This window comes from Cucurbita moschata, unplaced genomic scaffold, assembly GCF_002738365.1.
Source record: "Cucurbita moschata cultivar Rifu unplaced genomic scaffold, Cmos_1.0 Cmo_Scf00002, whole genome shotgun sequence".
In the NCBI taxonomy this organism is placed as follows: Eukaryota; Viridiplantae; Streptophyta; class Magnoliopsida; order Cucurbitales; family Cucurbitaceae; genus Cucurbita; species Cucurbita moschata.
Genome location: NW_019268518.1, coordinates 2,449,083 through 2,475,437, shown reverse-complemented (window position 1 = coordinate 2,475,437; position 26,355 = coordinate 2,449,083). Strand labels below are relative to the sequence as shown.

Here is a 26,355-nt window from a genome sequence, read left to right as displayed (position 1 = left end):
TTTTTTTTTTTTTTTTTTTTTTTTTTTTTTTTTTTTTTTTTTTTTTTTTTTTTTTAAATGGCTGCCCATGCAATTTCCAATTCTTCCTTCAAGTGCTAGAAATCATTTATATATTCTTTTTAATAGTCGCAAATAATGAAAGGAGACCTTAGACTTTATACTTGGTCTCCAGGAAAATAGCCAGGAAAAAACAACACATGCAGTACTATTTATTTCTCTTTTCAAATTTTGTAGATGTAGAATGATATAATATTGTTAAATTTGTATATAAGTTCTCGTGATTTTATTTTGGACTAATTCAAAAAGTCTTATGTCAATGGAGATATATTTCTTATAGTCTTATGTCAATGGAGATATATTTCTTATAGTCTTATGTCAATGGAGATATATTTCTTATAAACTCACGATCATTTTCTAAATTAGCGAACGTGGGAGTCCATCCCAACAATCCTCGACATTTATTTCATTAATACATTTCAATATTTAGCTCTATCAATATATGAAACCATACAGTGTAGAGTTTGGAGGAGTTTCATTCTTTTGATTTGATAAAACCCTCTTGAACTATTTATGACGTAGAAGTAACTTTAGGGGATAATTTTTCTCAGGTTCATTGAAAAGTATGGAACTCATATAATCGTTGGGCTTAGCATCGGCGGGCACGACGTGGTCCTAGTAAGGCAAGACAAGTCCTCCAATTTGGAAGCTTCAGAGCTGAAAAGCCACTTGGAAGAGCTGGGAGATCAGCTTTTCACCGGCGCCTGCACTTTCCCTCCTCCACATTCAAAACCCAAAGACCATCACAAAACCAAGGTACCTACTTCCTTCTCATTCACACAAAGTGCTACACTTTGCAAGAACAAGTTATAAAAGGCATATATTATTACTGCAGCTACCACAGGCCTTCAACTTGTTTGATCCAAAGCTCGTGGCTTATGCCAACTTCTCTTCCGTCAGTGCAAAAGACGTAAGTTCATATATATACATATATCTCAAAAGCTTCTATGTAAGTTTTGTGATTTATGAGTCTTTGTTTGTGGATTGTTTTCATGTAGGGAATAATAGTAATAACTTCAAAGAAAGGAGGGAGTCCAACAGCAAGTACCCATTGTGAGTGGCTCCCAACCGTGCTCGAATCGCCCGACGCAATTCATTTTCAGTTCATTCCGATCATCTCCCTTCTCGATCGCGTTCCTGGCAAGGGCTTTCTTTCCCATGCCATTAATCTTTATCTTCGATGTACGTATACAATTTCTTTCCCGTCGCTCTCATCTCGTGTTAATTGGCGTTTCTTTGGATCATCATACGCGTTTTTGTTCGGTTGTAGACAAGCCTCCTATAGCAGATTTGCAGTACTTTTTGGACTTTCAAGTGCACAAGATTTGGGCACCCATTCATAATGACCTTCCTTTAGGACCAACTCCCAACATTACTACTTCTCCTTATCTTCAACCCAACTTGATGGGTCCAAAACTTTATGTAAATACTACTCAGGTAAACCATTGCTATCTATTTAATGATATCATACTATAATATATAGTTCAAATTTGATTTGATTCATTATTATTTACAGGTTACATCAGAGAACAAACCTGTCACAGGCTTGAGATTGTATCTAGAGGGCATCAAATCTAATAGGTAATAAATATTTACTACTCACATTTGACTTTTTTGGTCGGAATTCAATCTTCTGACTTTTGATCGATCATAGGTTATAATTTAAAGCGGTTCGATTTGCAGGTTGGCAATTCATATCCAACATCTTCAAACTACTCCTATTCTTCTCCAAAACAATATCACTCAACATAACCCTCCCCTCTGGCATTCTTCGCTACACGTCGCCGATGATCGCTACGTCGAGCCTCTCAATCGCAACAAATTCTCTTACGTCTCTACAGCTCCGGTCACGTACGACCCCACCTGGGCCACTGCCACCCCAACCCCAGCAGCCTTCATAGTCACCGGAGCCCAACTCCACGTCGTGAAACATCACGACTCGAAGGCTGCTCTCCATCTCGGCCTCCTCTACTCCAAGGTCTCTAATTCCTACATCGTTCAAACGAATTGGGCACGCCACTCCTCCGACATCTCCCCTAAGTCTGGCATCTTCTCTGCCATCAGCACCTCCCTCTCTGGCGCCTCCTCTGCCCCCAAGGAGAAGCCACCCGACCCCGCTACCGTCATTGTCGATTCGGGAGTGTTTCACCACGGCCCACCGGTGCCACTTCAGGCTCAGAAGCTTGTGAAATTCGTAGAATTGTCGGAGATGCGTAAAGGGCCGCAGGACAGTCCGGGGCATTGGGTGGTGATCGGAGCTAGGCTGAACTTGGAAAATAGTAAGATTTGTTTGCATGTTAAGTTCGGTTTGGTGCATGTGGTTTCAGAAACTAGTGCTGATGAGCAATGAAGTTGAAAAGAGAATAGAAGCTGGTGAGTTTAAGCCAGTCTCTTATATATGTAATTATTAATTTAATGTAGTGTGATCTCAGCCAATCCAAAAATGGGTGATTATGGAGTTATTATAGAAGATGATGATCAACATGGTAGACAAACAACGAGCTATGGGGAGAGGTGTTAAAAGATCGATCACTGACCCAATAAATCTAGATGATCACAAATAAATATGGCAGCATCTCTAAAAAGTATTCTATAATCTCGAGTGAGTGTTTTCGGCAACGAGTTAGCATAACAAAATATGCATATAATTTCATACAAAGCTTAACAAAATATAAAACAACAATACTTCCATCATTTTAGGAAAACACTATATATACATAAAACATTTTTTTTACAAGGACAGATCAGATCGTGACTAGGCGTTTGTTGTTTGACGACGTCGACATGGAGAGTAGAAACCTTAATCTATGACCCTGTTGAATCATCACATATATTTGTCAATATTTTTTTAAAAAAATTTATTTTCAGTTACAAACATTAGCCGCTTGTTCTTGTTCATGGTGATTCAGAGAGTGGAGAGCAGTCTCAGAGAGCAATATTAGCATTGGGATTAAAATCTAATTTTGTTACAAATTAAATGCAAGTTAGTGGAATGAACGGAGTTGGCTGTCTCTTTTTGTTACCGTTAGAAACAGAGCATTTATGGAAAAAAAAAAATACTCCTCTGTTTCGCAGAGTGGCACTAAGAAGATGATTGCCCTCAGAATTTCCTTAATCAGATTTCAATCCAACGGCATCGGAGTGGTTTAGGATGTGAATCAATTTAGGAAAATTTGAGTTAGAGCCGTTAATAAATACCCTTCACCTCTCGGCTCTCACTGCCGCTTCACTTACTCATCTCTGTTTGCTTGCAGCTCAAGGTTTTACGTGCTCTGTTTTCTGCGATCGAGCTATGGGTTTGAGAAGACTTAAAAACGAGATTTCTTTTCTTGATTTGGACCTTGGAGTTCACATTCCTCGAAGAAAGAGGGGTTCTTCCGGCTCTGCAATTACCAAACATTCAATCTCTATGATGGATGGCGCTACCATTCTGTTTGCATTCTCCAACTCTGTCACTCATATCCTTTCCTCTTCCTATCTTCCACTTCGAACCACTAACACAAAACCCATCACCAACACAAAACCCATCACTGAAAGAAAACCCATCACTGAAAGAAAACCCATCTCTGAAAGAAAACCCATCTCTGAAAGAAAACCCATCACTGAAAGAAAACCCAGGAAGAAGAGGTGTAAGCAAACCCCCTTTCCGACCACTCCGGACATGCCGGCGGCGATGAGAGATCGAATTGGGGAGATGGGGGCGTACCAAATCCAACTGGCAATTCAAAAACAACTGCAAGATACTGATATGAATAAGAATCATGGGCGACTATCTTTCCCTGCAAAGAAACTGAAAGTGGATTTTGCAACGGAAGAGGAGAGGAGGGTACTAAAGCAACAAGAAAACGGGGGGAAAAAAGGGATGAATGTAATGATAGTGGATCCTCTTCTCCGAGAGAGCAGCATTTGCTTGAAGTTGTGGAAGATTGGGAGCGGGGATTCCTACTGTTTAATGACACAATGGAATTGGTTAGTGGAACAGAATGGGTTCAAAAGCGGAGATCACGTCCAGCTTTGGAGCTTCAGAAAAGATGAATTTGAGGCTGAAACTCAAACCATGGTTTCTCGTCTCTGTTTCGCCATGGTTAAGCTTGATGCCACCACTGCTTCTGCTTGAAGCTCTCATCTTGGATGCTGATAGGAGTGGAGCTGCTTCTTAATTTCATGTGACCAACCAAGACCGACCAAGATTACCATTTTTTTTTTTTTTTTTTTTTTAATAAGGTACGTATAATAATAGTATCATGTTTTTTGGTGACAACAACTATTGTATTGTACTCGTTGTCGGGCTCTGTTATATTTTGTAAAATTAATGAGATTTTTTGCCTTTTCGAAATAAATGTTCATGCTCGTGTTTCCGCATCTCAACAATAATAATAACAATAGAACAACGCCAATATAGCTACACATCTTCTCTTTTAACTACTACAAATTAATACCAACCATATAAATAGAGTGTTTAAACATTTAATAATAACATTTTTTTTTTCATATTTATTATTTTAATTAAAATCTGGTTATTCAAAAGATCCATGAAAGATTGCATAATTAAAACTAAAATCATGTAAGAAAACCCATAAAGATTCATTATACAACAGGAAATTACACAATCTGATCGGTTCTTTAATAACTATAACAATTTGTCTCAAACTCCACTGACCATATTATAGAAAATATAATGTAATAGACACATTTCCAGATCTCAAGCTTGCTTTTTCATCACCATCATCTTAGAACTCAAGGACACAATCATCTTAGAACTCAAGGACACAGACATCATCATCTCCTTACTATTACTTTAACCATTAGAGAACCTTATTAAAATACTTCATAAAATTATTGACCATTAAAGCTAGTAGAAACTCAGCTTACCAAATTTGTGTATCAGAGATGACACTGGGGAAGACTCCATCTTCTCCCTTTTGATTTGAATAAGCTTCTCAGAAACGCACCATGGAAAACTCAAAAAATGATCTCTTTGCATACCTTCATTGTAACGACCCCAGAAGTTCGGGTGATACGTAACATGGTACCAAGCGGATGCTTTTGCATATTCATCGTCTTCGTCTTTGTTGTTGTTGTAAATAGACTTACTTCCCTTCTCGTTGAACCAACCCCTAGCCTCCTTTCTTAGCGACCTCATGGCAAGGCTAATTTGTTCCATGTCATTCCTTTTATCGAAAGACTTTCCCATCCTCAGAATATTTCCACTCACTAATTCAGGTTCTGTTTCTATACCATAATAATCCATTAGGTTACCCAACTTGAAGTCGTACATGCTTTTGTAGTCAAAAGCTTCACTTAAATAATTTTCAAAACCCATAACTTCCATGTCTGGATCGTAGCACTTGGCAGCAACTTCCCTAGTGAAGGTTTCAATGTTGTTGATGTCTGAAGAAACATCTTTCACTCCTCGAAAAAGCTTCCCGATAACACCATTCGATGTATAAGTCCGTTTATTAGGTTTTTCCATGAAGTCTGGATACTCATGGACACGAAGAGAGCGCGGCAAGTTTGCTGGCACACCAGTTTTCGGGAAGTCAACAGCAATAGAGAATAGTTTTGCAAGCTCAATGCATTCAGCACTCATTGCCTTCTTAGGCTTCTTATCAGCAAAGACAGTGTGAGCATTTGCAATGCCACCAAGACCATCATTCACCATGTAGTTGGCAAAGTATTCCTGCACTTCCTGTATTCAAATGATACCATGTTATTCAAACTTCACAATACAATCTGTTCGAATCTGTGAATCAAATCAGCAATGTATATTATTAGAAAGAAAATGATGAAGTGTGTGTTTGCACTAGAAGTAAACAGTTCCTGAAAGCATACCTCAATTGTCACATCATGATCCAACTGAATGGTTGGTGCAGGCTCGTAGCTCATAGGTTTAATTGGTCTAATACAAGTCAACTCCGGATCCCAACAAACAAAGTATAAGTCACCATCTAAATCACTCCCAGAGCATTCATTTGGGTGAGGCCTAACATCACATATTACAAATATTACTATAACATATATGTGAAGTGCATGAATTTGCCAAACATATGAACATGAACCCGTGAAATGTGATGAATACATAAACACTTCATCCACAATAAGCGTGCTTACCTTTTCCCTTTCTGTGGAAAAACAACACAATCCACCATATGATGCAGAGTTTTCACATCAACAGCATCGAGCACACGCACATCCCCTGGGTGTAAACAGGGATTTTTAGCAACCACCACTTTACCTTTGACAACAAAATTACTTTCGCTTGATCTCCCAGGGACAGAGCAGTGAATAAACACCTGCCCATACTCAAGGGTCCGGGTTTCATCCAGGCAACCCATCATTGTCCTTCCCTCAGGAACAAATATCCTTGATTTGGTCCTCAAATCTAACAATTTATCTGCTCGAAACGTCCGTAGCATCATATTTAGAAAAGGCTCTTCGTGTGGATTGTAAAACAAAAGCATGTCCTTCAGAACACTAGTCATTTCCCCCGGGGACATCAATTCCAACACTTCTAATGCCTTTGATGGATCTCTTAGAATAGAATCAAGTTGATCAACAGCCTTCTTTTGTTGTTTCACAAAAACGTCGTCCTGAATTCCAAGAGTGGACAGAAGGTTGATCACCTGACGGTTGAGAAAACAGGGTTGGTACTTGCTCCATGACAAAACATCAAGTTGAGTGTCAAGTGACATATACTTCAACATACTCTTTCTTAATGACAATTTCTTTTTGGATGTGGGATCAACAGCAACAACGCCCTTGTATCCAGCATATCGGATCTGGAATGCAGATGGTGTATGACTGATCAAACCACATTTTTCAGCAACCATCTCAGCCAATGCTTCGGATATCTTTCCAATCCCATCAGAGAAACAATATTTGATGTTCTTCCGTTCAACTTCTACATCAGGAATAACTTCAATTTCATTTTCTTCAACACACAAAGTTTTTCTGGACGAGCCAAAAGATTGACCGAGTCGAGCAGCATATTTCGCCACATTTCTTATCTCACGAAAGTCACCCATCCACTCCCTGATATCTGCTGCATTAAGCCCCTCCCTCGAAGCAAACATCCAAAACGAATTTTCACGAAGTTGACTTGCCGAGAAAGCAAGAAACTCAAACTTCTTGCCACCAATGACTATACCATTTCTTAAAACAGATAATATTCGATCATAAACCCTAGTTCTTTCAATCTTTTCAGTAGACGTACGGGGAGACAGATCACTGGAATAAATTTTATCCAACTCCTCATCAACAAAAGAAACGCGAAGAAAATTATCTATATCATCAATAAAGCGACGTACAACTCTGTTAGAAAGATTCGCCTCCGGACCACGAAAATACACCTTAGCAGGTGTAATTTGAACCCTATGCACATAGACGAGGCTATCATCCAAAGAAATATTAGCTTTCCATGGAAGCTGCATAGAGCTGCAGAATGACAGATATTGCTGCTTGAGCCATTTCTGTGGTTCATAGCAACATTCCTTCAAACTAAACAATTTTTCTAGGGCGTACTCAATGTAGTCAGAACGAAATCGAGTGGGATCAACCAGGCGGAAGAATTTATCATCCAGCGCTGATCCAGGAAGATAACCATGTTGAACTAGGGCATTGATTTTGAACAAAATTTTATAAGGGATATGAAATGGTTGCGGTGGAGTAACGATAGGAACGAGATTTGAAGTGGAAGAGAAAGCAGAACCTGTGGACAGTTTGAAAGGGCCATAGATTTCTTTATAGCCGACCAATGTTTGGAAGAAAGAAGGAAGTTGATCTCCAGGAGAAACTTCGAAGCACAGAGCGAAGGATTGTCCAATACAAGACGATGGAGTGAAATCCACATCTCTGATCCAGCGGAAACCAGTTGATTCCTTGGAATAGAATTGAGAGGAAGAAGAAGAAGAAGAGGATGGACATTTCTTGAAAATCCGTGGAGCACCCTGCAACTGCCAATTAAACGATTCGAACAAAATCAAATATAATTTGAAGGGTGAAATTTTCTTTTAATTTTTTATTATTTTAGATTTTTTATTTTAGTAATTATTAATTAATTAAGCATGTAGTATAGTTAAAGAGTTCTACATAACTTGAATTGTACCCCAAAAATAAATGCCCACACAAATATGAACCTAACACAACTCTTATTATTCCTAATATACTCTATTTAATATATTAAAAATGTTTGTAAATAGATTTTTAAGAAATAAAGATTAAAGTACGCTACATTTTCGGATAAATTTCAATGAAGTCATAAATTTAAAACGCTTTCAAGAGTTTTTTTTTTAAAAAAAAAAAAAAAAAAAAAAAGTTTTTGTTGACATGAAACATTAAATGATATTTTTGAGGGAGAGAGTAGTTGTATTTTTATTAATTTAACAATATAAATCATTTAATAAACACTTTTGTTTTTGACATGAAAGAAGTTAATGTTCGTATAGTTGTAAATTTAAAAGGAAAAAGTAAGAAACCTGAATGAGAAAAAGATTGGAAGATGAATTGTGAGGGCAACGAAGCTGAACTCCCAGAATGTTCTCAAACCGGAGCTCCATTTTGTAGTCATCATCTTCAACCCCATAACTCAAATAAAACCACAATTTCCTCATTCCATTTCCATATTCCACGCTCCAATCTTCCCCTCTCCAAATCACCCTCATTTCATCCTTCCAAATCACGCTTCCCAACTGCACCCTCACCTTCTCCAATCTCTCCAATCTCTCCACCCTCATCTCCCTCTCCCTCTCCCTCTCCACTCTCCTCGCCTTCAGATACCACCTTCCAAACCACAGCCGCTCCTCCGCCTCCGCCTTCTCCACCACGTACTCCGCTGCCACTTTGCTCCTGAATTCCACCCTCGCAGATGTCAACCGGGATTTTTCGTACTTGGGTTTCGAAATCCTCACCTTCGATACCGTTCCCTCTCCGGTGTGATTCTCCATAAATTCCTTCACCTCGCCGGCGCTCACCTCTCGCCCGAATCCAAAAACCTCGATCGTCTTCCCCTTCGTACCCATTTGCTTTCAACTGCACAAAAAAAAAAAAAAAAATCCTTCATGTTCTCAGCATAATATTTGTAATTGTTTTTTTTTTAATAGTGAGAGAGAGAAACATGTACCAGAAAAATGGGAGAACTGCAAATCAAAAGAAATGGGAGGACTGAATAGCAAAACAAAAAGCACTGAAATTGAGATTATGAATAAAGCTGTGGGGGAAAATAGGAAGCAAGTATATGCAATTTATAGACCATAGAGAGGAGAGGAGATCTACTTTAATCAAGTCTTTCAACACTAGTCAAGGTCATCATCTTCTCACCCAAGTTTTATTTATGCCTTCCTGCATTCATTTATTATTTATATATATATTAATCTTTATTTCTATCTTGTCAACATTACTAATATTTTTTTTACAAATTTATAAATATATGAACCATATGAAATTTTTTATTTCATAATTTTTTAATAAAAATCCACATATTTATCTTAATTAGTCCATCCAATTATATATATATAAGCACACTATTAACTAATATTTTGATTTATAGTTTATGAAACTATATACTAAATGATTTATTACATCCCTAGAAGGATGTTTCCTTTTGTCCCTTTTGGAAATGGGTCCATATAGAGAGAAAAGGGGCCCCACGCGTTTGAGATGGAAAAATGTTGTACTATGTTGCATTGAATATAATCAACGCATTATTTAGGAATATGGTCGGAAACTTACATAAAAGTAGAGTGACGCACTATTTTTTAACTACTGGGCCCTATTATATAGTTTTTGTGGACATTATTTGGTTTTTATACCATTGTCTTTGTATTAATTTAAACAAAATTAAGTGGGATACAATAAGATATTAATCTTCATTCCTTAAAAGACAAATTATTTGATCCCTACTTAAAATTTTAATTTTTTTAAAAAATTAATGAATTTATTAGATATGAAATTAAATTTTAAAAAAAATTATATAAATTTTTAATTTTTTAATTTGTATGAGTTGAGTTCATGTCAACGTCAGAATTACAAAAGGTGGAGAAAGATTTGGAAAATTTCTCGTCTTGGTCTCCTTGGTTTAACGGTTTATCGCCAGGTCAGCAATCTTAATAACTGAATCTCTTTTTTTCTTTTTCTTTTTTCTGTTTTTTAAAAATATTTATGAATTATTTTCTTCTTTATATTTCTTTTCCTTTCCTACTTTTCTAGAATGTTCTTTCCTTTTTATATAGCATTTGTTATTGAGTTTTATTTTATTCTCATTTATATATGATTAAATGCTTCTATTTATTTATTTATTTATTTATTATTTGTCGTTTGAAGTAATTTGACGTTAATAACAACATTTTGTTAAAAAAACATAATCAAACATATAAATATTTTAATTTTAGATGAGTTTTACAAAAATAATATATATATATATATATAAATCAAAAGCTTTTTATTTGAGATATAATATTTAAAGTATATATTATTTATGAATATATCTTAATATTCTTTATTTATAATTTGGTTTATAGTATATTTTATTTTATTCTCTATATTTAATTAGTTTATATTTTCTTTATTTAAATGTATTGATGGGTAGCTTGTATTTTATTTAATGCTTATGAATATCAATGAGAATACACATTTTCAATTTCGATTTCAATTCCAGTAACACATTTAAATTAAAAGATAATGTATAGAAACCATTAATATTTTTAGTGCATTTAATATTTCTCACCAGGACAACAACATTTTTATTGTCTCTCAATTTAAAACAAATATAACTCTAGACTTTAGTAATCAATTTAATAAGTATGAAAAAGTAACCCAAATTTAAAAACTTCTAAATGATTATTTTTCATTATTATTATTATTATTAATTTGAAGAGTAAGAATGAGGACCAAGAAAAGAACCAAACTTAAGCCACAAGTTTCCAAATAAGAAGGTAACTGGAAGCAGAGGTGCAGAATTTTGATTCATTTCTCTATATGTCTTTTTAACTTCCAAGTACCAAAAAAGGACATAAAAATGGAAAAGAAAGGGCTTCGAGTGGAGGGCAAACATGGAAAAAAAAACTGTGTCAATTATCATTAAAAGTTTTCCTTTTTTAAAAAATGAACCCAAAATTATTTTTAAAAAATGAGAGTGAAGCAGGACTTTGACTGGCCCGCATGGACTTTAACTACATATTTATTAAAAGGATGAAATTAAATACTTAGGAGAACAAATATATGATTAAAAAAACAAAGAACTAAATTTTATAATTGAATGTAGAGAGAAGAATTGATGATGTGGACTAAGTCTTCCAGTCAATCTTTGGTAATGAATAAAAGAGAAGTTTAGGAGGGATGATTAGGAGACACGTCAGTTTTCAAATTCCAACTATATTGGTATGTGATTCGTGACGACCCAAGGGGACCCAGTTATTTAGGGTCCTATCTCAACAAAACATTAATTCACAACATACGTTAATGGACTATAACGTTGTTGTCACAAAAAAAGACATATTATCATATATACTTCACTAAAAACATGCCAATCTAGGTCAGACTCGGCTGTATCGATCAAAATTACGTGGAAAATTAAGAATCAGCTTCAAGCAGAAGCAGTGGTGGCATCAAGCTTAACCATGGCGAAACAGAGACGAGAAACCATGGTTTGAGTTTCAGCCTCCAATTCATCTTTTCTGAAGCTCCAAAGCTGGACGTGATCTCCGCTTTTGAACCCATTCTGTTCCACCAATGAATTCCATTGTGTCATTAAACAGTAGGAATCCCCGCTCCCAATCTTCCACAACTTCAAGCAAATGCTGCTCTCTCGGAGAAGAGGATCCACTATCATAACATTCATCCCTTTTTTCCCCTTGTTTTCTTGTTGCTTTAGTACCCTCCTCTCCTCTTCCGTTGCAAAATCCACTTTGAGTTTCTTTGCAGGGAAAGATAGTCGCCCATGATTCTTGTTCATGTCAGTATCTTGCAGTTGTTTTTGAATTGCCAGTTGGATTTGGTACGCCCCCATCTCCCCAATTCGATCTCTCATCGCCGCCGGCATGTCCGGAGTGGTCGGAAAGGGGGTTTGCTTACACCTCTTCTTCCTGGGTTTTCTTTCAGTGATGGGTTTTCTTTCAGTGATGGGTTTTCTTTTAGTGATGGGTTTTGTGTTGGTGATGGGTTTTCCGTTAGTGGTTCGAAGTGGAAGATAGGCAGAGGGAAGGACATGAGTGACAGAGTTGGAGAATGCAATCAGAATGGTAGCGCACTCCATCATAGAGATTGAACGTTTGGTAATAGCAGAGCCGGAAGAACCCCTCTTTCTTCGAGGAATGTGAACTCCAAGGTCCAAATCAAGAAAAGAAATGTCGTTTTTAAGTCTTCTCAAACCCATAACTCAATCGCAGAAAACAGAGCACGTAGAACCTTGAGCTGCAAGCAAACAGAGATGAGTAAGTGAGGTGGCAGTGAGAGCCGAGAGGTGAAGGGTATTTATTAACGGCTCTGACTCAAATTTTCCTAAATTGATTCACATCCTAAACCACTCCGATGCCGTTGGATTGAAATCTGATTAAGGAAATTCTGAGGACAATCGTCTTCTTAGTGCCACTCTGCGAAACAGAGGAGTGTATTTTTTTCCATAAATGCTCTGTTTCTAACGGTAACAAAAAGAGACAGCTAACTCCGTTCATTCCACTAACTTGCATTTAATTTGTAACAAATCAGATTTTAATCCCAATGCTAATATTGCTGTCTGAGACTGCGCTCCACTCTCTGAATCACCATGAACAGGAACAAGCGGCTGATGTTTGTAACTGAAAAACATTTTAAAAAATGTAGCTACTGTAATGCTAATACTAAGAAATACATTTGAAATTAAACAATATTGACAAATATAAATTAACTTGCGCTTATTAATAAGAATATGATTTTACATTTATGTTTTAAGCTCCATGTATATGTATATATGTGTAACAAAAGATAGCTTATTTACATTCTCAAATACAAATGGGCCTTTAGATGCGCTCTCCGAAAATTAGCCCAATGGGCTTTCTTAATGCAATCTCCGGAAGCCCATTGGGCCTTCTTAATGCACTCTCCAAAAGGTCTAAACCCAAGAACATCAAAGCACTTAAAACCCTAACGCGTAGAACCTTCTAGGCGCATCCAGAACCCGAAATTTTGCACGCCCTTTCTTCCAATAGCGCCACATAAAAGCACCTCTTCTCGTCGCCTTCCTACTCCAAAACCCTAATTCTCCGAACACAGGCGTTGCACGATCAATCAACTCAAAGACGAATGGCGAAGCGATTAATTCCATTCTTCAATCGTGTCCTGATCGAGAAAATTGTTCCTCCTTCCAAAACCACCGCCGGCATTCTTCTCCCAGAGAGCTCCACCAAGGTATTTGCAATGTAGCATTAATTTTATCTGTAGTTTCAATTCAATTTTCCTTGTCCTTACTCAAAGACGAATGGCGAAGCGATTAACGGATGTTTTCTGCGACAGTTGAACTCCGGTAAGGTGGTTGCAGTGGGTCCTGGTGCACGGGATAGAAACGGGAATCTGATTCCGGTCAGTGTGAAAGAAGGTGATACCGTTCTTTTGCCTGAATATGGAGGCACGTCGGTGAAGCTTGGAGAGAAAGAGTATGATTTTAAACAGTTTTAACTTAGTTTTATTTCTTTGTTTGCAGAAATGGTCGTCTGCGATATAATTCGTCCTGCACTTTTTATTATGCTTGTTTTGTTTGCATTTTAAGTTCACTAACGTAAACTCATGTCTCTGGGGCCCCATCTCCGATTCTTAATGAATTTGAATTCTAGTTAAACTAATTAATAAAAAAAAAAGTTTAAGAGCTAAATTTGGTTTCTACAGAGTTATGGGATAGAACTTAACTTGTTGTGTTAAAACTAAGTATTTCAAAGTCCAAGAGAGAAAACATAAAGCTGAATCAACTAAAATGTACAGGAAGATTTAGGGCTAAGAGTGAATTTAAGATGATTTGTAGAAAGATTTAAAGCTAGTGCATTAACTCTTATATTTGATTAGATAATGAACAAGTGTTTTTGAAACTTTCAGAGCATAAAAACACTTAAAAAGTACTTTTGAGAGAAGAACTAAATTAAAATAGCATTTTTGTATGAATTTTCTTGATTTTAGTTTGAATTCTTTGATTTGGGTTTATCTGCAGGTTCCATTTGTTTAGAGATGAAGACCTTTTGGGTACGCTACATGATTGATAGATTCATCCGACTCAATGGTGTGGTCGGATTGCGCTTTTTGCAAGAGGAGCTCATTCTGGTACTCTGAGTTGATTCTCTTCTCTTCCATGTTGTAGCTTCTTATTCACTGCAATATTGAAGGTTGCCATCATTTTATGGTTAGTTTTCCATTTGGATAAATCTTAATGGAAACTCTTTTCAGTTCATCGTTGCTTCTGTTGTGATTCCTTATCTTCATTCAGCATTTGTTTTGTTTTTCTAATGGGTAGGAGGAATAGAGAACTGTTGTATTTGATGGCTAAGGCTATTTTGTAGGAATTTGGGGGCTTTTTATAACATACGATTATGGAAATAAGATAGTTCTGAGTTGCTTCAATTACTTTGTTCTTTCTATTTTGTTTCCACTCGTTCTAAATCCAATGAGATACATAATTATTGGACTTGCATATTAAATAAAAAACAGTCTTGTGCGATCGAATTATGATGTTATGGATGGTTAATCTTGTGTTAAGTCATGTTTGTATCACATGAAAGAGGAGAATGAGTTGGAGTAATTATGGGGTACAGTTGTTTATATAGCCAAATGTGATGCACTGCCCCCAATGATTGTAATGTTCTCACTTCCATACCAGCGTAATATTTCTTTTTTCAGCAGTAAGTGATTCACTGTCAAAAAAATGAATTAAACGAGAATGGACTTCGAATTTCCATGTTTCATAGTAGATTGGCAACAGTATGGTAAATCTTCTTGAAAAGTAAAAATGTTGTTAGATTTTTATGTACAAGTTATTTTTAACAATTTTAGATAATTAAATAAATTATTATTGATTTGTTGTAATCAAATAGTTAATTATAATAATTTTATTAATTATGATAACTTATTGAGTTAATCTACAATAAAATAAATTAAGACGAAATGTTATCAAACCTTTATACAAATAATATTATTTTCTTAGTTATCTTAATACCTTCCAAACAATTTTATTGCATTTGTTAATTTATTTTATTTATATTATTGTTTTGTTATTAAGTTAAATTATTAAAATAGTTTTTAACTAATGAAAGTTTTCATTCTTTTTAAATTTATATTAAAAATTAACTACTAGTGTTATATTTCGAAGTATAGTTATTTTTATTTCACTCATTACTATTTTATGAGCTTTTTATAAACTATTTGAAAATGATTAATAAATAAAAAAAATTATAAAACAATTAATAAATAAAAATAAGTAGTGAAAGGGAAATTCCAAAAGATGCAAATACAAATAATTGAGAGAAAATAAAATAAGTTAAGTTATAAAAAGGATAATATAATCGTAAATAATCGAAATATATATAATCATATGTTAAAATACAACAAAGAAAGTAAAAGAAGAATTAAACGTGAAAGAAAATCAAGAAAAATAAATAATTATAAAAGAAATGATACAAAATAACAGAGAGAGAGAGAGAGAGAGAGAGATAAAGGATAGTTAAAAACCATCTTTGTATGGGTTTTAAAAAACATAAAATTCTCACTTTTTTGTCTAAAAAAACCTTTATAGACAAAAGGTTAAAATTCTCTCTTATCAAATACAAAAATTTTAATAATAATTTATTGATTTTTTTTTTAAATGGTAAACCATGTATATCTATGAAATTCAAATTGACACACGAGTATAGCAGTTAATTTCTTTTTTATTTGAGACATTTAAAAATTTTCTACAAAAATTAGAAGTAGAAAAATTATCCCATTAAAACGGTAAATTTTTTAGTAAACAAAAAAATAAAAATCATGTTTCTTAATGTTAAAACAAGTATGCATATTTATTTTCCTAAAATATGTAATTAGTTCTTAAATATTAATTTAGTTTTAGATAAGATAATGTTTTAAATGTAAAAAACGTAACAAGTGTAATGTAGAAGGTCGAACATGGGCGTGTATTGCGCACTTACACGTGTAGGAATGTTAATTATTAACTAATTAATAATTAATAAAATTGTATCGTATTTATCGATGTGATTGTGAAAAATCACACTACAAATATCTGTTAATCATAGATGTTCTTAAAAAGTATTTGGAACTCAACCATAGAAGAATCATATTATATAATAGTTATAATAATAACGTGAGAGAACCAAAATGAGAGAAAAATGTGAGATTTGCATTTTAAGATTTAAGAACATGTGGACACGTGGGATTGCCCGACAATTGTGGTGGCTGCCTCGTGCCTCCAGCTCACCACCTTCCACGTCTTCATTTAATCCAAATCTTCTTGCTTTCTTCTACTGCTTGGGACAAAAGCAAATCGGGTGGCTCACCACTTACCTGCCACCCACCCATGTGGCACTATGTCCTCCCTACACGTGGCCTATAAACCATGTGTTTTAAACTTTAATTTTAATTAAGTCAAATTATCAACTAAATAAAATAAATAAATAAAAAGATCTTAACCATTTAATAAGTTTATACACATCCAAACACGAAAACACCTTTAATGAAGTTGCCACGGGTACCCTACGCCCTTCCATTAAGGTACATGTCCCCTCCTAAATTCAATGAAAATAAATAAATAAATACCTGGACATTATATTATTTACAACTTTAATTTTTTTTTTAATTAATATTTTCCCCTTGGTATATAATTGAAATGAAATCTTAGTGCCAATCCTTTTCCTAATTTATCTACTAAAATTTTATTTATTTTAATATAAAAAAATCATATATATATATATATATATATATATATATATATATATTTTAATTTTAATAAGGTTAGAAATGTCTTTTTTTTCTTCTAAAATATATAATTTATGTAATCACGCCCGTAAACAATTATTATATTTCAATCAACATAAAATTAAAAGACGAATGTATCCTTTTTTTTGGTTCACGATAAAGTTTGGGATTTTTTCAAATTAATAAATTTTTGAGATTATACCTTAACTATAAAATTTCTAAAGTTTTTTTTTTTGTTTTTTTTTAATAATCATTTACATGTATTTAATGTTTTTAATGTAATAAAAAATAAATCTTAGATGGTAGGAGGAGATTAAAAAATAATTACAAGAATGAAAAGAAAAATCTAAAAAGAAGAAAAAAAGAGAGAGACGGAGATGATGAAGAAAAGCGAAGGAAGAAGAACAAAATAAAAGAGTTGAAGACGAGAAAGTTCGTTAAGAAAGTGGGATGAAAAAATTAAGGACGACGAAGATTGATTATGAGAAAAAATGGAATGATTTTTAAATGAGAAAAACAGGCGGAGGAGATTTACGCAACAAGTAATTCTCTTCCATTCCATTCCATTCCATTCCATTCTCCGCTTTGGAACCATAAACCAAATCATTTTCTTCTTCTCACAATACCAACCTCTTCCATTTCCCTATAATCGTTTGCATCTTCCCTCTTATCAATTACGGAAAAGGGTCTCTTCAATTTCCCTTTTATTCTGAGAAATCTGTGAGTTCAAGTCCATTTTCATCGATGTGATGTAGATTAGTGGAATTCTGGGGTGGAACCAAATGCACCCATATAATCGGCTGCCGAGCAGTGGCCACTCAACTCCGTCACCGCCGCAGTCGCCTCTTCGGTCCCCACGGCTGCGGCATTCACGGTCTAAGGGCGGCCGCTTCACTCAAGCTCAGCAACCGGGTCGGACCTTTCCCCAGCGACTCGCCTGGTTAATCCTCTCCGTTTTGCTTCGTCGCCAAGGGATCTTCCTTTTCGCCCCTCTAATTTACATCTCCAGTATGCTTCTTTATATGGGCACTGTCTCTCACGATGTCGTTCCAGTCATCAAACATCGCCCTGCTGCTGGCTCTGTTTATCGAAGTCCCCAACTCTTCGCCAAGCTGCGCTCCGACATGGATGCTGATAACTCTTCCACTGATGCGGTTCGTTTTTGTTTCCAATTCCGATTGGTTGATGGGTTTCTTGATGTGGGGTTGATTTGTTTTTGCATAGTCGCTAATTGATTCATTAATTGGAATCGGACGTGGGTGTCCTGTTTTCTTGTTGCTTTTCTCCTTTACAATTCAATTCGATTGGTGGTTTCTTGTGGATTCCTTAATTTGATTTGCCATCTTTTCTTGATCTACTCTTCATAGTTAGGAACCTTTAATAGTTGGTTATTGAATGTCGACGAATTAGTAACCAACGAGTGATGCTCAAGATATGAATTCTTTTTCCTGAATTCATGGAAAAGAAATGCGTTCTTTGTTGATTTCTCTCACTTTTTCATCTTTTTCTCTGTGGGGCAAAACATTTCAAATGTGATTATTCAATCGGAGGGACTTTGTTGAGATGAGATAGATTAGTAACTCTTATTTCTTACATTTTTTTTATTTTTTTATTTCAAACAACTATCTGTTGGAAGCTTATCACTTATGAGCATGTTTTATGCTTTAAGGAAATGACTAGAAAGTGTGAAATGACTGCATGGCATGGCGTTGTCGAGAGCTCAGGTTGAGTCGTAGGACATGGTATTTGAGTGGGAAAAAGGAAATTAGGCCTCTGTTTTGTCTTACAGATATGGCTAGTCGGGACTCAAAGCTGGTTTCTTCAAAATGGATGAACAGAAAGCCTGAAACTCCTATGCATAAAAGTCTGATAAGAAAATTGGTTAATGTATTTTTTTCTATAAAGATGTTATGATATGAATTTTACGTGTCGATATCTTTTCTGCGATTCTTGTGACATTAAATACTCCAAATAACTGCAGATATCGACGATATGGAAACACTATTATAAAGGTGGTCAGTGGAAACCATGTATCAGCAATTCCACAGGAGGTAAGAGACCTGTTTTCTATTCCATTTTATGTTTCTTCAGGAGGTAGGAAATCTTTCATTATTTTGAATTGCATTTCAAGCAAAGCCCGTTTTCTATTTTATTCTGGATATCACTTCATGCCAGAGGTGAGTGTCTGATCCCTGAGGTTAGCCTCAAAGCCAATTTGAGAGGCGGCACCATCTCTGAAGCCATTCTAAATGATTGATATCACGTCAGAATGTTACAAAATTCGTCTGGTATTGCAGTATTGCTACTTTTTCTGCTCACTGCCCTCCTATAACCTTTTCCCTTTACCACTGTTGGATCATATTATGAGTAATGTACTTATCTTGAGAGACTGATACTGTTCAGATGAGATGCCTTTTTAAGACCTGTGATTGTATTTACTTATTGATATGTGTTCCTACTCTTGTTATGCCCTTTCTTGTTTAGAAATGTTGCATTTTAAAAATAATTTTATTACTTGCCTTTTTCCCTTAACGTGTGAGATCTCATGTTGGTTGGAGAGGAGAACGAAGCATTTTTATAAGAGTGTAGAAATCTCTCCCTAACAGACACGTTTTAAAAACGTTAAGGAAAAGTCCGAAAGGGAAAGCCCAAAGAGGACAATATCTGCTAGCGGTGGGATTGAGCTGCTACAAATGGTATCAGAGCCAGACACCATATGATGTGCCAACGAGGACGTTGAGACCCGAAGGGGGGTGGACACCGGGTGGTGTGCCAGCGAGGACAATGGGCCCCGAAGGGGGGTGAATTGTGAGATCCCACATCAGTTGGAGAGGGGAACGAAGGAAACCTCTCCCTAGCAGACGCGTTTTAAAAACTTTGAGGGAAAGCCTAAAAGAGAAAATTCAAAGAAGACAATATCTACTAAGAGTGGGGTTGGGCTGTTACATACTGCCTACTAAAATTTATTTAAATTTCTGTTTCTTTTATTCTTCACAATTTCATTTGGGGTTTCTTTAATTTTTGATAGGCCTACCTGAGTCGAATGGATATATTTATGTTGAGGCAAACGGTGGTCTAAATCAGCAAAGAACATCAGTTGGTTTCTTTTACCTCATCATTAATTTCTTATTTCCTTAAACCACCTACTACCCCAATCCCATGAAAGAAACCATTCCCTAGGAACTAGGTTTCTCTGTAAACATTGCCTTTTCTCATTCTATGTTGTTACTGTTATCTATGTATTGCAGATATGCAATGCAGTTGCTGTGGCTGGCTATCTAAATGCAACACTTGTAATCCCTAATTTTCATTTCCACAGCATTTGGAGAGATCCTAGGTATGTCTTTGGACTACAAATTATACCACCTTTTACTATGCTTGATGTTAATGTTCTAAGAAAAGGCTAGAATTCTATAAACCTTTGTAAAGCTGTCAGCTTATGTCAATAACATAGAAATTGATTGGATTTGTAAAGTTCTTTATAACATTATCTATTATTGAGTATGTGCATCCATTTCTAGCTAGATTCCTGGTTAATTGGTATCATACATTTTTTAGGTTATTAGGAAGAGGCACAAATGGTTATTGCTTATAAGGAAGACCTTTGGCTCTCCTTCCATTTCGACTTTATGGGCTTGTAGTACATTGATCTGCACAATGCATCCGTGTTTCAAGGCTAATTGATTTAATGTTGTATTTTGTTGTTCAGCAAGTTCAGCGAAATATATGATGAGGAATATTTTATCAAGACGTTAGAGAATGATGTGCGCATTGTAAACAAGATTCCAGAATACATTATGGAACGCTTCGACCACAACATGACTAATGTCTACAACTTCAGAATAAAGGCATGGTCGTCCATTCATTACTACAGGGATACTGTGCTTCCAAGATTACTTGATGAACTGTGAGTGTTTCTGTTCTGACTATTAGCTTGTGGTTAAATGTTTGTGGAAGATATTTTCCCCCCATCATATTTTTATTCTCATTTTGTATGACGAGAAAGAAAACCTGTACTGCTTTTTAGATTTTCTTGTGGAAAAACAAGCAGATAATGTATATCTACGACGAACTGTATACGAGTGGTGTACGCCATTTGTAATGTTTTGTGGATCTTAATCTTGTTGTTATAATCCATGCTGTAAATAGTTTGATCTTAGTTTCTGGCATAATTTGGAGTTTCATTACAGGGTCATAAGAATTTCGCCTTTTGCAAATCGACTATCATTTGATGCTCCTCCTGCTGTTCAACGCCTTCGATGTTTAGCAAATTATAGAGCGCTGAGATTCTCTACTCCTATATTATCATTGGGAGAGATTTTGGTTGCTAGGATGAGAGAACGCAGTGCCAGAGATGGTGGGAAGTATATTTCTGTACATCTTCGGTTTGAGGAGGTACTTTTTGAAAGCTTGAATGTATTTTGATCCCATAATAGAGTTAATGAAAACCTATACATGGTTAACATGATGTGCCAGGATATGGTTGCATTCTCGTGTTGTATTTTTGATGGTGGGTCTAAAGAAGTGGAAGACATGAAAGCAGCCAGAGAAAAAGGATGGAAAGGGAAGTTCACAAAACCCGGTAGAGTTATACGTCCCGGTGCGATAAGGGTTAACGGGAAATGTCCAATGACTCCTTTAGAGGTGCGTGCTGTGTGTGCTATACTTCATGAAATTTTTAAAAAGTGTGTTCTTGTGAGATCAGGTGTGTTGTTTTCTTGTATTCAACAGGTTGGCTTAATGCTTAGGGGAATGGGATTCGATAATAGCACGTTTATTTATTTGGCGTCGGGAAAGATATATGATGCTGAGAGAAATATGGCTCCGCTTTTGGAGATGTTTCCGAATCTGCTTACGAAGGAAATGCTGGCATCACCTGAAGAACTTTCTCCATTCAAGGTTTTGTGATTTTGAATTCTCAGTTATTTGTTTTATGATTGGAGATCTAGTTTGTTTGTCTCTTATTGAAGGTGCTAGTTCTTGTTATCAGAATTTTTCTTCCAGGATGGCTGCTATAGACTATACAGTTTGTCTCCACAGCGAGGTATTTGTGACAACACAGGGTGGCAACTTCCCTCATTTTCTGATTGGCCATAGAAGATACTTGTACGGTGGACACTCCAAAACGGTCAAGCCGGACAAGCGAAAGTTAGCATTACTTTTCGATAACCCTACAACCGGGTACGTGCTACTCGTCTCAATCGTATTACTCAAGGCTGATTAGCATAGTTTTTTAATATGAGGTTCCCTATATATGTTGAACAGTCAAGCCAACTGATGCTATAACACATGCACAATGTAAAACCTCTGCCACCCTTACGAACACTCGGTCTCGGTGGCCGAGGGTCTTATGGAAATATTAGGGTCTGGTTGGTATGCCATCTAGATTGTAATGTATATTTTTAGACACGCTGAATCAGATGGACTATGCGACGAATATCTGTTCGGAAATTATAAAGCATCAAAACATGTTGCATTAATTGCTGGCTACTGGTATCCTTTCAAATGCTACTTTCAGGTACATATGTGATATGACTTCACTATCATTCCTTTTTGTTTCATTTTCTCAGATGGAAAAGTTTTAAGAGACATATGTTCATCATGCGGAGTCATAGTGATTCCAAGGGGTTTGAGCTCAAAAGACCAAACGACTCGATATACACCTTCCCTTGTCCAGATTGCATGTGTTTTACCAACAAATCAAACGCTACAAAATCGTCATCAGCCCCTTGATGATTTTCAGAGTGGGAGACTCGATGGGGCCATATACCCTTAGAAATGTAATCTTGCCAACACATATTGCTGCTAACCATCCATTTTCTTTTGTAATTCTTTCATTTTTTTTTTCCCTTTCAACACGGCGAGAGGGCACACCCTGATTCGGGATCTTCAAGGATTTGTAGTAGGGGGGTCATATTGATCTGGTTCTTTCTGAAAATAGGATTGTGTGAGGAGTTGCATCTTTCTAAGATTTGGACGACCGCAGTTTATTTTGGTTGAGAGCATTTGTAAGGTTTTGGCTGAGGCATTGTTTTTGTTTTACCTTTGAAACTGCAGCTGCTGTATCTAACAAGCTGTAGAAAAACACTTGTTTGTTCACCATAGTTATTCTTTTCTTCCCATTGTTCCTGAGATTTTTGTCATAGGTTTTAGGTTAAGAGTGCAGATCAATACTGTAAAAGTGTGAGTGTAGTTTTGTTAGATATATCTTTTCATATTCGTTTTGGATATCTCTGTTGTTATAACAACAAAACATGTAAACAATTGCTTATTCATTACATTCAAAAGCTTTTCAGAGATGAGTATTTTTGCATAGCTGTTCTTGTCTACTCTTGAATAAGTTACAATTCCATGGGAAAAAAAAACTAATCTGATAGAGCAATCATTGATCGAACCTGGATCGCGATAAATAACGACCAGCAGAGATAATCCTCCAAGGGTATAATGCTGCTCTTCGAGAAAGCAAGACTGAGACGTCGACGAATTTATGTTTCTTGTGAACAATTACACAAGAAGCTTATTACAGGTTCCAACACCAACAGCAGCAGCAAGATGCCAAGCTGCATGAATAAATGGAGTTTTGGGCAAAGCATCATCAGCAATGAAAAGTACACCACCTAATATTGTTGACATCTTATGCACATTGTGAGCCATCCTTAAATCTGGATCCTTCAAAGCTCTTTTTGCAAATATTACCTGAGTCATGAAATAAAAATGTAAATTACATAAGTAAACCATTAACGTATGCAAATGAAGCTTCATTCAACAGATCTTTCTATAGAATGCTGCCAATTGATTTCAGAAACATAAAGAATATTGAAACATGTAAAGGAATGAACGGTAGATAACAGTGACACCAAAAGGTTACCTCCATCATCCCTGTGTGAAGAGCAGAAACCGTAAAAGGCCTCAAAGGTAATAGAAATGCAGATGCAGCCATCAACAACTTCGGGTTGTCATTTCTGAGAGCTCCTGTCAAACACTGCAACATAGTTTAGAATGACTACCAGTATATCAAGCGTTGTCCTGGACAATTGATACTTCAAATATGCATACAAAAGGAACTCAAAGCATAAAAGCCTAATCATACTTTAACATTAGAGAGAGCCCACAGTAGCAAGTTTTATGCCTTAGGAGAGTTGGCAACCCAGTAAAGTAGCCACTTAGTCTATTTCAATAAACAATTCGACTTGAACTTACCACCGTGGCTGTAGCTATCATTGTGTAGTCAGCCCATCTAAGGTATTGTCTCAATTTTCCTCTGGAAGAATGATATAAACTTGAGGCAACTCCAACTCCAATCAATGAATTAGCATATAGCTTCATTGAGAAATTCTTCCTGTGTTCAAAAGAAAACTCAAATGATCAGACAAACACCAAGACAGATGCATCTATTGTTGCAAGAAAATTTTCAGCACTCATTACCTTGGTGCCTGAATTCCTAGAGCTATAAAAGGAAGTGAGGTAAGCACGTTAGCCACCCTCTCAGCCAGATTCCGATCACCTACCAACAAAATAACAAAAGGATAAATATCTAGGAATTTTCTATAAATAATGCTAGAGAACTCTCAAGGTCCTAGGTTCAAGCCTCCTCCAGAGAACATTTCAGGAAAACATGCTACGAAGGTGAAACAATTTCAAGACTATACCTTGTATACAACCCCCAACAGGTCTCAAACAGGATGGTCTTTGCTCCCATACCCATCTGAAGATCATGAAAAAAGCTGTTAAGACAACGGCATGGTAACATTTTGTCATTCACCCTATTAAAGCTGGTGGAAATCTGGGTGTGTACTTACTGCATAATCAATGGCTGGTTCACACTTAAAGCTGAACTTCCACAATTCAACTGAGAAAACTTCCCATCACGTGTAGTCTCATCCAGCGCGAAGTGTGAATCAGGCACAACAGTAACCCCATGCAGACCTTCAAGGGCTCTACAAGAGTTCGATTTATTCTGGGTACCCATCAGAGTTTCAGTAATAAGCTGAATCATTTTCAATGTCAGCAAGAATCTGCTGACATCGAACAAAATAATTGTGTCCACTCCGAACTCCTATATTCAACTGCACAAGTAAAAATCAGAGTTATAACTCACTTCTAAATCAAATCACTGAAGAACACCTCCCAAAACAAAATTTAAAATTATAAAATGTTAAATAAAAAAAAACTCATGCCCATTATTTAATCTTTGTTTTTTTAATCATTGGAAGCTCAAATTGGAAGCAGGATGGAGGGAAAACAAATATGATGCATATTATCAAACACCTTATCGGCATTTCTAAACTCCCATTGGCATGAGGCGTAATTAAGATGAAACGAACGCATGGGGGCCTAAGAAATCCGACATTTCAGGAAAGTAAACACAAAAAAGGGGAAACCCCAGAAGGGATTCCAGATTGAAATTGAGGGAAAATATTTGAGATACGAAAGGGGAGAGAAATAGAAAACTTCATTCATGAATACAATGGGTAATTATAGGTACCCTGAAAGAAGACGAGGAAGATATTGATGGAGATGCCGGCGGCGAGATTGAGTAGAGGCGCGGTGGTTCGGTTTCAGAGGCGAGATAAAGTGGAGTTTGGGTGCTGGAAGTGGAAAATGGAGGAGAAGGAGAATAAGAATAAGAAGATGCGAATTAGTGAAAAGAATCCGCATCTTCTTGTTGGACGGCGCGCATATTCGCATTCCCGAATCATAAGCGCCCCGGTAGGGCTCAACCTCCCCAAAATCGCTGGAAATGAGGGAAGAATTCATTTCATTTTTCAACCACAGGGCCTGCGTCAAAAGCCATCCCAATATACAGTCCTGATCGAGTCAACAAATTTATTTTTTCAATTATACTTTTTAACTTTTATTTTGAATTTAGATTAGTACCGGGTTGGGAGTGAATTTCCGCTTACTCCCGGAATGATCATAAATTTATAAGTAAATAAATACAATACATCTCTATTAGTATGAGACATTTTGAGAAACTCAAGGTAAACCCACGAAAACTTAGGTTTAATATCATCCTCGAGATGTGTGATTACTAACCAACTTTTGATTATTTGAATAATTTAATAGATTCATGGATGTATTTATTATATGACAATTGTATTTTGAAAGTTCGTTTAAATTTAAAATTTTCGTTTAAGTGTGTACATTTAAAAAGTTTAAAACTAATTTCTGTTCATGGCTTAGTCTCGAAAAGTAGTCGTTAAAGTAGGCCAAAACTAGAATTGGTCTGAGGATGAATGCACCTACCAAGGTTCGGTCTTGTTGAGTTTACGAACTAGGTATTGTTCTTGCTTAGGCTTAGGCTTGAGACTAGCTTCCGTTCCAAAAACCAACGTGGACCCAAGGACTTTTTCCCTTTTTTTTTTTTTTTTTTTTTTTTTT

General features: G+C 36.0%; 7 protein-coding genes across 9 annotated transcripts in view; 4 read left to right on the top strand and 3 right to left on the bottom strand.

The window, feature by feature from the left end:
- Nucleotides 1-2,976, top strand: part of LOC111455473 (MACPF domain-containing protein At1g14780) — a 5,844-nt gene extending 2,868 nt beyond the window's left edge. Inside the window, exons 3-9 of one of the 2 annotated variants that reach the window (XM_023097193.1) lie at nucleotides 609-813; nucleotides 893-967; nucleotides 1,056-1,239; nucleotides 1,328-1,494; nucleotides 1,574-1,638; nucleotides 1,741-2,430; nucleotides 2,926-2,976. In XM_023097193.1, coding sequence (XP_022952961.1) covers nucleotides 609-813; nucleotides 893-967; nucleotides 1,056-1,239; nucleotides 1,328-1,494; nucleotides 1,574-1,638; nucleotides 1,741-2,407 — 1,363 coding nt within the window. In that variant the 3' untranslated portion in view covers nucleotides 2,408-2,430; nucleotides 2,926-2,976. Of the gene's footprint in view, nucleotides 1-608; nucleotides 814-892; nucleotides 968-1,055; nucleotides 1,240-1,327; nucleotides 1,495-1,573; nucleotides 1,639-1,740; nucleotides 2,502-2,925 lie in introns of those variants that run through there. The other variant, XM_023097185.1, reaches the window with a different exon arrangement.
- A 557-nt stretch (nucleotides 2,977-3,533) lies between these two features.
- Nucleotides 3,534-4,507, top strand: LOC111455464 (putative B3 domain-containing protein At3g24850). Its single transcript, XM_023097175.1, has 2 exons — nucleotides 3,534-3,558; nucleotides 3,649-4,507. The coding sequence occupies exon 2, from the start codon at nucleotides 3,719-3,721 to the stop codon at nucleotides 4,172-4,174; it is 456 nt and encodes a 151-aa protein (XP_022952943.1). The 5' UTR covers nucleotides 3,534-3,558; nucleotides 3,649-3,718; the 3' UTR covers nucleotides 4,175-4,507.
- Nucleotides 4,508-4,675: 168 nt separating this feature from the next.
- Nucleotides 4,676-9,251, bottom strand: LOC111430971 (probable RNA-dependent RNA polymerase 1). The gene is made up of 5 exons (XM_023067442.1): nucleotides 9,176-9,251; nucleotides 8,532-9,084; nucleotides 6,169-8,009; nucleotides 5,890-6,040; nucleotides 4,676-5,746 (listed from the first exon to the last, which is right to left on the bottom strand). The coding sequence occupies exons 2-5, from the start codon at nucleotides 9,072-9,074 to the stop codon at nucleotides 4,910-4,912; spliced, it is 3,372 nt and encodes a 1,123-aa protein (XP_022923210.1). The 5' UTR covers nucleotides 9,075-9,084; nucleotides 9,176-9,251; the 3' UTR covers nucleotides 4,676-4,909.
- Nucleotides 9,252-11,635: 2,384 nt separating this feature from the next.
- LOC111460418 (putative B3 domain-containing protein At3g24850) lies at nucleotides 11,636-12,424 on the bottom strand. Its single transcript, XM_023103680.1, has one exon. It carries the CDS (start codon nucleotides 12,422-12,424, stop codon nucleotides 11,636-11,638), a length of 789 nt encoding a protein of 262 aa, XP_022959448.1.
- A 748-nt stretch (nucleotides 12,425-13,172) lies between these two features.
- LOC111431183 (10 kDa chaperonin, mitochondrial-like) lies at nucleotides 13,173-14,631 on the top strand. The gene is made up of 3 exons (XM_023067744.1): nucleotides 13,173-13,434; nucleotides 13,540-13,679; nucleotides 14,225-14,631. The coding sequence occupies exons 1-3, from the start codon at nucleotides 13,330-13,332 to the stop codon at nucleotides 14,271-14,273; spliced, it is 294 nt and encodes a 97-aa protein (XP_022923512.1). The 5' UTR covers nucleotides 13,173-13,329; the 3' UTR covers nucleotides 14,274-14,631.
- Nucleotides 14,632-17,358: 2,727 nt separating this feature from the next.
- LOC111460811 (protein ESMERALDA 1-like) lies at nucleotides 17,359-23,254 on the top strand. 2 transcript variants are annotated; one of them, XM_023104120.1, is made up of 10 exons: nucleotides 17,359-18,128; nucleotides 18,956-19,025; nucleotides 20,003-20,070; nucleotides 20,223-20,311; nucleotides 20,684-20,881; nucleotides 21,165-21,369; nucleotides 21,451-21,618; nucleotides 21,706-21,873; nucleotides 21,965-22,155; nucleotides 22,545-23,254. In XM_023104120.1, the coding sequence occupies exons 1-10, from the start codon at nucleotides 17,757-17,759 to the stop codon at nucleotides 22,705-22,707; spliced, it is 1,692 nt and encodes a 563-aa protein (XP_022959888.1). In that variant the 5' UTR covers nucleotides 17,359-17,756; the 3' UTR covers nucleotides 22,708-23,254. The 2 variants fall into 2 exon arrangements, with proteins under 2 accessions (XP_022959888.1, XP_022959897.1); XM_023104129.1 differs by lacking the exon at nucleotides 17,359-18,128 and adding an exon at nucleotides 18,146-18,861.
- On the bottom strand, nucleotides 23,232-25,757 carry LOC111460821. The gene is made up of 7 exons (XM_023104141.1): nucleotides 25,460-25,757; nucleotides 24,774-25,040; nucleotides 24,624-24,679; nucleotides 24,400-24,478; nucleotides 24,175-24,313; nucleotides 23,843-23,956; nucleotides 23,232-23,670 (listed from the first exon to the last, which is right to left on the bottom strand). The coding sequence occupies exons 2-7, from the start codon at nucleotides 24,968-24,970 to the stop codon at nucleotides 23,479-23,481; spliced, it is 777 nt and encodes a 258-aa protein (XP_022959909.1). The 5' UTR covers nucleotides 24,971-25,040; nucleotides 25,460-25,757; the 3' UTR covers nucleotides 23,232-23,478.
- Nucleotides 25,758-26,355: the final 598 nt, after the last annotated feature.